General features: G+C 44.4%; 1 protein-coding gene across 2 annotated transcripts; it reads left to right on the top strand.

The window, feature by feature from the left end:
* Nucleotides 1-1,278: 1,278 nt before the first annotated feature.
* rfc4 (replication factor C (activator 1) 4) lies at nt 1,279-8,554 on the top strand. Of its 2 annotated transcripts, none has more exons than XM_074636582.1 (11): nt 1,279-1,421; nt 2,153-2,276; nt 3,442-3,520; nt 4,388-4,467; nt 4,604-4,723; nt 4,813-4,956; nt 5,039-5,159; nt 7,005-7,130; nt 7,240-7,320; nt 7,444-7,557; nt 8,121-8,554. In XM_074636582.1, the coding sequence occupies exons 2-11, from the start codon at nt 2,161-2,163 to the stop codon at nt 8,214-8,216; spliced, it is 1,077 nt and encodes a 358-aa protein (XP_074492683.1). In that variant the 5' UTR covers nt 1,279-1,421; nt 2,153-2,160; the 3' UTR covers nt 8,217-8,554. The 2 variants fall into 2 exon arrangements, with proteins under 2 accessions (XP_074492683.1, XP_074492682.1); XM_074636581.1 differs by having other exon boundaries at nt 1,305-1,457.
* The last annotated feature ends 256 nt before the right edge of the window (nt 8,555-8,810 follow it).

Here is an 8,810-nt window from a genome sequence, read left to right as displayed (position 1 = left end):
GAGCAATGCGTGCTGCATCCACTGTGTTGACTCATCCATTAAAGCACATGTATGAGTCGCGACCCTCCAGAATAATCAGGTTGGTGTTTCGTTTGAACAGCTAGCTCCTAGGCGTTGTCCAGTGTGGATTTTTTATGCGTTCTTTGACGTTTTTATCTCCCCCCAGCCCAGCGGAAACACCCCATCAGAAACTCATGTGCAGCACACTTTGACTCTCACAAACACACTCAATAAAATCTATTCTGAGGCTAATTATGGTACAGGTGATGTAATGTCAAAAACATTCCCCAGTCTAAAATATGTTATTTTATTTTTAATAGGCGATGTTAGTTTATTTTTTTCTCCACAACCATCTGGCGACCCCCAGATAGAATCTGGCGACCCCCTTGGTGGTCCCGACTCCCAGGTTGAGAACCCCTGAATTAAAGCATTATTGTGCTCATATGTGCAACACTGTTGACTTAGCAAGGTGAATCTGCTTTTTGTAAATTCCAAATCCATAAACATCATGTTCTTTGATCGCAGGTCATTCCTTCCTGCAGCTATCAGACTCCACCACCAGCACTGCTCCCAGTAGACCACATACACACTAAAAACTGACAATAACTGCACTTTACTGTACACCGACTGTCTATCAGTACTACTCAGGTGCAACTTCAATTCATACTGTGCAATATTTTCAGATGCAATTTCATTCCAATCACTGTGCAATATCATATTTCCACCTGTGCAATTGTGTTAATAGTCTGTTTATATTGTTCCTATTTTTTATTCCTTCTAATTAAATTGTTCATATTTTATATGTCTGTCTATTTTTTATTTTTTTTACTGTGTTGTATCTTGATTTTTGTTTTTACTGCTGCTTCTTGTTTTGTTTGCACTATCCCCTTTGCTGCTGTACACTGCACATTTCCCCATTGTGGGACTAATAAAGGAATATCTTATCTTATCTTATCTTATCTTATCTTATCTGGCAAAAATGCTGATAATTTATATTTGGATCATTCTTTTACAATCAAACCGTTTGGAATGTAACAAGAGAAGTAATAGGAGATGAGAGGGTGACAAAATATGGAGAGGAGAAAGGGGAGAGAGGGGCACGAGAGAGGAGCGAGAGGAGAGAGGAGGAAGATGAGAGAAGAGAAAGAGGAGAAAGAGGAGAGGGGGACGAGAAAGGAGAGAAAAGAGAAGGGACCTGAGTGGGAAGAGGAGGAGAGGAGGGGGCGGGACCAACTCCAGCATCCGCAGCAGCTGATTGGAAGCCAGGAGATGTCGTCGGCGGAAGTAGTTTGCTCTGCCAGGGCGGGAAGACTGCTGCTGCTCCACATGTCAACAAACAACCGGACTACACCGACCTGAGAGACAGCCGGTTACCAGTAACACCGTCGTTAGGCTGTTAGCTCCGACTGCAGGATATTAAGGTCAGAGTCTGTGTGGACAGCGGGTTGATATATAAAGTAAGTATCAATCAACAGCTAACAGTGGCTAACGCTGCTAGCTAGCGTCTCTATAGTAACCAGGCTAACTGGCTAACTGAGCTAACAGCTAACGTTAGTTGACAGGTTGTAGTTTCAATCCGCGTACTTCTGTACTTACACTCACTACTTTGAGTGCATAAGTGCGTTCCAATAGGGAAGTACGGCAAAATGCAGTGCACTCAAAGTACCCGGATGTTGTACTCAAAACGCTCAGATCGTTGAAATGAAGCTGTTGTCACTGTTTTGTTGAGTTTTGACCTTGTAGTGACAAAAAAAACATACAAGGTGAAATCAATTATTTAACTCAATTTAATTATTGAAGTTTTTAATGGAGTTTGGCACAAACCAGGTCTCACATTAATGCAGCTGTGTTGTGTTTATGGCAAAGATGGAGATGTTGTTTGACATTTTGACTGTACCTCTCAGCTTCTCATGTTAGTTAGTAGTTAAGTGAATCACTTTGACCATCAGCAGTCTGCAGTACTTGCACATGAGCCTGCTGAGTGCAAACAGGGGTCATTGTTTGTGGTCCAATAGTTTGACCCTCTGAATAACCATCACATATCACATCTGCATGATGTGTCTTCTATTCAAGGGAAGCTTTGTGCTGCAACTTTGTTTTTAGCTAATATTTTTGTTTTTGTGTGTGTGTCTGCTGCTTTTACCAAACTCAGGAGGAGTCATGCAGGCCTTTTTGAAAGGATCGACTGTTCAGACTACCAGACCTCAGAAAGACAAGGCAGCAGCAGGACCCAGTACAGAGAAGAAAGCCAAGGCTATTCCTTGGGTAGAAAAGTAGTAAGTATGAACCCCTAAAGGTGTACTGTATACCGCTTTTGTGCATGTCGTAATAAGTCAATATTCACGTTATAGACGTTACACATCGCCCAACAACAAAAATTCAAATTAATGGAAGAACCAGAGGTTGATGGTATATCAAAACGGATGTATTACACAGCTGTGTTGAATACTTTATTCTGATTGGTCAATAACGGCGTTCTGTAATTTCTGTATAACAGACCGTCGCTATGGGCGCAGTTCTGATGTTGGACTCTGGCGGACCGTTTTTGTGTCAAAATATTGATTTCTTCAGTAAATAGCCGTGTAATAAGCGGGATAATGTACAGCTAGCGGGTCATTGTTGTGAAAGAATCCCCTTCAGGGCGATGAGAGCTCTTTCACAGATTCTTTCAGAGTCTTAGCATTGAGGTCAATAGGTGTGGGATGTTGTAGTGATGGCGAGATGAAGCTTCATGAAGCACTGAAGCAAATTGGTTCGCAAAAAGGTTCATCTCGCGAGGCTTCATCTGGGCTTCATATCACACGAAACCACCTATCGGTCAAATAGAGTAAAACAGGCAGATATATTCCAGATATGTGGCAGTGGTTTCACCGGACACAGGGCTGTGAATGTGCTTGTGTAGCTAAAGGAAAATTATATGTGGGAGACATTCTTTTTTTATTCAGGAATAATAAATTCTCAACTGTATTTCGGCTTCGGGCGTCTTCAATGACGTCATTTGTCTAAAACGATACAAGCCTCGATGCGCGCAAATCAGAAATCTTCCTGCGTTACTCGACACACGCTCCGAAGCCTCGGCACAGCACGTAACATCACTAGGATGTTGTGCTGCTGTGCATTATATTATATTTAGGTGTTTCTAATATTCTGCCCCCCCTATGACTTCAGTAATAAACACAGAACTGAATTGACACATTTTCGACAATATCACCAAAAACTGAACGTTCGATGAGCGCCGTAAAGATAGATGTTACGGCAGGAATGATGTATTGGATTGCATTAGATTGTACAGGTGTAGCTAATAAAGGTGCCCCACTGAGTGTATATAATGTGTGCTGATGATGAATCCTACCATTGCATGGCTATATCAGCTGTGTCTAATTAAATAGTGAGCCGGCATGCTAAATAAATATTAACAGGCTGTGTTTTTCCAAATCCCAGCAGGCCCAAGTGTGTTGATGAGGTGGCCTTTCAGGATGAGGTGGTAGCAGTGCTGAAGAAGTCTCTGCAAGGAGCAGATGTAAGTATCAGGCTCTTAAGCCCCGGGTCACACAGGGAACGTCAGCAACGCGTGGCGGCTGCAGAACCTGTTGTTTTTTTTATTTCAGCGTCCATGTTAACAGGTCTTATTACACGGCTGTAGAGAGCTCCATTATTTGCCCGTGAACATGTTTTATCATGTTTGCGACATATGACATAAATCTGACTGGATAGTGTTCATGGTGATGAAGGAACATGTCAGCAACTGACACCGTGAGGCTCACTGATGTGTTTTAACTATGGCTCAGAGGAAGAGGCGACATCAGGCTGTGATATACACACACAAAACACAATACTTGTTAGGAGACGCATTCGTTGTTGGTTTTGTTCTTTTCATGTGATTTGACAATAAGTAAAACATGAAATATACCCGACTCCACGTCCACATTTGGAAGTGTCTTTGAGCACGTAGACATAGATTCTACTAGGGCTGTCCTGAAGACCAGTTTTTAGGGCTTCGAAGCTTCGGTGAGAAATATTCTTATGTATTGGAGGCTTTGCTGAGCAGCAGGCTGACATGTTATTGTGTCTGTCTGTCTGTCTGTCTGTCTGCACTACTGTACACACACACACCCCTACACACAACAAACAGCGATATCCGTCTGAGAATAACTACTAATAATAATGTTGTTGGATTGGATTTCTTCCTTTCTGCACTTTGAGAGAAACTTAACATTCTCAATAACGATATCACAATGAAGCGTTAATGTTGCATCAACATAAAGGTGATTATGAAATCAGTATTCACATAACGGTACACAAACATCTGCGAAACCATGCAGCCACTCTGTGTCGTCCTACAAAGCAAGGAGGGCATCGTTTCACCCGTGTTTGGTTTGAATTGCAGCTTCCCAACTTGCTCTTCTATGGCCCTCCTGGAACAGGAAAGACCTCGACCATCTTAGCTGCTGCCAGAGAACTTTATGGGTGAGTGAACTGTTCGTGGAGTCGTGGGTAAGACGCACGCAGACATTTCAGCTCTTTTTAATCTCCATAAAGTTTGATCATTCACCTGTGTTCTCTGGTATGAATGGCATCCTCCTCCCCCATGTGTCTCCTCCAGTCCACAGCTGTACAAACAGAGGGTGCTGGAGCTCAATGCCTCCGACGAACGAGGCATCCAGGTGGTCCGAGAGAAGGTCAAGAACTTTGCTAAGCTCACCGTGGCCGGGACTCGCCCAGAGTGAGTCAGCATTGATGGTATGCTCAGGAAGAGGTCGCTGTGTTGAGATGTCTGAAACTTCCAGTCACTGTGTTTTGCTGTATTTGCAGTGGGAAGCCGTGTCCTCCTTTTAAGATCATCATCCTGGACGAGGCGGACTCCATGACGAGACCGGCTCAGGCCGCTCTCAGGCGGACCATGGAGAAGGAGTCCCGCACCACCCGTTTCTGCCTCATCTGTAACTACATCAGCAGGTCAGCTGACTTGTCTCAATCAGGAACACACTTAACACACCGTCTGTGTGTCTGGTCCTGACCCCTGCTGTGTGTTCTCTAGGATTATTGAGCCCCTGACCTCCAGATGTTCCAAGTTTCGCTTCAAACCTCTAGCCAATCAGATCCAAGAAGAGCGCCTGCTGGACATCTGCGGGAAGGAGAACCTCAAGTACACCAAAGAGGTAAAAGAGGAAGAATATGACAGCGTACAATGAGTCTCCATCTTAGGGCGTTTTCACATGAGGTACGATTGATCCGGACCGTGCCCGAGTACGATTGCCCCCCCCCTCTCTGCTCAGCTTTCACATTAGTAAAGTACACTTGCGTCATCATCCACGTGTATTTGTTTATGTTGAGATCAGCTGTTCTAGTAGCAAAGCATCATAAAACACTTCATTCAAACTGGACAGAAACAAAATAAAACTCACCACTACTGTCGTCGTTAGTCTTTCCAACAATCACCATCTCTAGTTTGGTTTAAATAAACTCTTATTTCACAGAGTTTGATGTGAAAATGTGCCGCTTTACACGTTGTCTCTCCCCGCCGTCTCTCTCTCTGCCCGCTGAACAACTGAGCAGCTCTCGTTCTTCCGAGACAGACCATTATATCAGCTAAATAAAATAACAAACATCGCCCGACCCCATCGCCTACTATCGTTTATATTTTAAGGAACCTCTCGCCGGCCTTCCTGCTGTGGCCGTGCAGCTCAGAGGATGAGATCGGTACATGCTGCGCCGCAGATCCAGACATAAATATGAAACTGTTTTATGTATAAAGATTTCGGAGGAGACCGGCGGCGTTGAAAAAAAGCCTGCCCTTTCAAAACTACTCGCTAACTGCTAACGTAACTTGCGTTAAATAGCGGTCAACTTCCATGTTTCGGTACGGTTGGCTTTCACACCTGATGCGAACCGTACCCGAGTGCACACGATCCGTAATCCAGACCACCTTTTCAAGTGGAGTCGGGTACAGATAGACGAACCGTTGCCCGAGTACGGTACGGAGCGTTCACGCTAATCAATCGAACTGGACTTTGGGAATAAGTGTACTCGGATCCGGGTCCAGGTCCCTAATGTGAAAGCACCCTTAAACGTTTCTAAGAGCATAATTACGAACAGTAGACTCCGCTAGTCAGCGGTTGTGTTGATGTAAAAGAAGTATAGTGTTTTAAAAATAATAAAATTGATGAAAATGGTTTGACTCTGAACATTACTAGAGGGGCTGTTAAACCACAGTAGTGTCCCAGAGCACAACTTGAGAACAAAGAGTATATTTTTTGCGTGGAGCAAGGACTTCCTCCATCAGTTCCATCGGCAGCATGTTAGAGGGAAGGGATCTTTTATTGGCCAGTATAAACAAGAAGAATGATTACAGGGAGAAAAAAACAGTTTCAATGTACATATGGGCCACCGGCGTATTGTTTTAAGACAAAATGTGAACCTCCCCTTTAAGGCAGGGGTAGCCAACACGGTGACCGCAGGGAGCCAATGAGACGTCTCCTTTAGAGGCCCGTCCAGTCACTACACTGTGACTTTTTACCCAGCTGTCCAATCACAGTGAATCGTTTTGGCTCCACAGCGACCTTGAAAAAAGAGAAGCCCCCTTATGTTGGCAGCATGTTACCCCCTGCCCCCTTCAGGGAGGACAGTAGGGCAAGTTAACACAAGATGAATAAGAAGATGCTAGCCTTCCTGTAGTGTTTCTACTGGTAGACATCCTGCCTAGTTGAGTTAATTTGATCTTTTAGTCCTCTTAAACAGTGTTCGGGAACGTGTCTTTCCACAGCTTACACCAGGTCAACGCAGGATGCATTTCAGCCACGGTTTTCAACCTTTGGACATTTGTCTGATGGAACAGATACACTTCCTTTTAACCAATGCTGCGGTCTACACCGGCCACGTAAACGGCACGCACCTCGCTCATATAACCGCAACCTGAAGAATGTTTTTGGGCTTCAAGTCTGGCAGAGAACTGCAGTGTCTGTACAGCCGGAGTAGTCAAGGTGTGACCGTTTGTGTTCCTCCAGAGTATAGAAGCATTGGTGAGGGTGTCTGAGGGAGACCTGCGGAAAGCCATAACCTTCCTCCAGAGTGCTGCGCGCCTCAACGTCGACAAGGAGATCACAGAGGGCGCCGTCATTGAAATAGCCGGGGTGAGACATACTTGTTTGTGTCATATAACCGTACTTAAAATGTCCTGCACGTTGAAAACCCTTCTTCGCCAGTCATGTCACGCTGTCGTTGTGCTCTCCTACACTGTAGGTTATCCCTCCAAAGAGGATTGACAACTTGCTCCAGATATGTTTCACGGGAACATTTGAGAAACTCGAGGTTGCCGTCAGGGTAGGTGTTGCGACATGTCAAGTGCTTTGTCCCTGTGATTGTGTCCTGGTATCGACACATACTGTATGAGCGTTCCCTCACTCCTACGTCACTTTCTCATATGTTTAATGTCTCCTCTGTCAGAACATGGTGGATGACGGCTATTCAGCCACACAGATCCTGGGTCAGCTCCACGAGTCTATCATAGAGCAGGACCTGAGTGACAAGCAGAAGTCAGCCATCACAGAGAAGATGGCGGTAAGTGATCTGGTGGAGCTGCTGTTCGACTCTCGCTTTTCTTTGTTAAGTTAATATTGTAATTGTTGTTAGGGATGTCACAAGAACCGATACGTCGGGACCAAGTCGATGCCAAAATTAAAAAAAAGCGACGGTACTCTTTTTCTACAGTATCAAAGTACGATGCCTGTAATGGTCGTTGGTAGTGATGTGACAGTGAGGAAAATGTTCCCACCGGTAAATAAACTTGTGACAACACCGGTTTTACCGAGTATGCCGAACACTTTACAAGAAGAGCTATTCATCGATGATGCTCAATATCTGTAGAGCGCTTTAACGTATTTATAACACACTGAGTATTTTACAAATGTGAGGTTTCTCATTTGATGAATTGCGGAATTAACTAAATGGGTTTTATGTCATTGGGGGAGGTGGGCAAGTAATGTAATCGATGTGTAAACTGTGTGTGCCTGAACACCGTGGAACACCCACTACCGCATCAAGCCACACTCTAATATGTCCTTCAGATGGACTTGTACCTTTATAAACCCTCAGTTTGTGCTTGTGTCTCCTCTCTGGTTCAGGTTGTGGGGAAGTGCCTGTCGGACGGTGCAGATGAGTACCTGCAGATGTTGAGTCTGTGTTCAGTCATCATGCAGCAGGCCTCCCAGAACAACTAGATCTCCACAAAGCAGCATACTCTCCCCAGAGAGAGTACTGTCATCCGCATCCAGCAGGACCAACTGAGACATCGGCACTTCACTCTGATTCAGCAGAGTTCGTTCACAGTTGTGGTTTGGGACGTCCGCCAGTAGACACCAGATGTTAGTGCTGGTGTCTACTGTCAGAGACCACATCTGTCGAGGTGTAAGACACAACCACGTGAACATGGCTTTCAAAACCTCTCTTACTGTTAAATCACCCATCACATGTCTCTGTATTCATTTTCATTCATGTAACTAAAAACACATCCTTGTACACTTTTTGCATTTTTGAAAGTAATAAATAGTTTTTTGCATATCTGTTTCCTTGAAGTCATTGCTCATGATTAGGACATGCACTAAATCCACAGCAAGAGTAAATGTATCACAAGATGTATATATGTGTATATATGGCACAAGATATACTGGAACAGGTCAGAGGCATTAAAGAATCATTTCATGGAAAGTTTGAAGAGCTGAATAATTCCATAAAAGACCTTAAAAGAGACACTCGCACCATACTAAACAGAGTCTGCAACGCTGAGAAACGAATTGGAACGCTGGAGGACCTAC

Source organism: Sebastes fasciatus, chromosome 5 (assembly GCF_043250625.1).
Source record: "Sebastes fasciatus isolate fSebFas1 chromosome 5, fSebFas1.pri, whole genome shotgun sequence".
In the NCBI taxonomy this organism is placed as follows: Eukaryota; Metazoa; Chordata; class Actinopteri; order Perciformes; family Sebastidae; genus Sebastes; species Sebastes fasciatus.
This window is presented reverse-complemented; position numbering and strand designations above follow the sequence as displayed.

Bases quoted from the DNA above. Each gene is read 5' to 3' on its own strand.
- rfc4 (XM_074636582.1), top strand. From the start codon at position 2,161: ATGCAGGCCTTTTTGAAAGGATCGACTGTTCAGACTACCAGACCTCAG. The intron at 3,521-4,387 runs GTAAGTATCAGG...TTTGAATTGCAG, and splicing joins AGTCTCTGCAAGGAGCAGAT to CTTCCCAACTTGCTCTTCTA. The intron at 7,131-7,239 runs GTGAGACATACT...CCTACACTGTAG, and splicing joins CCGTCATTGAAATAGCCGGG to GTTATCCCTCCAAAGAGGAT.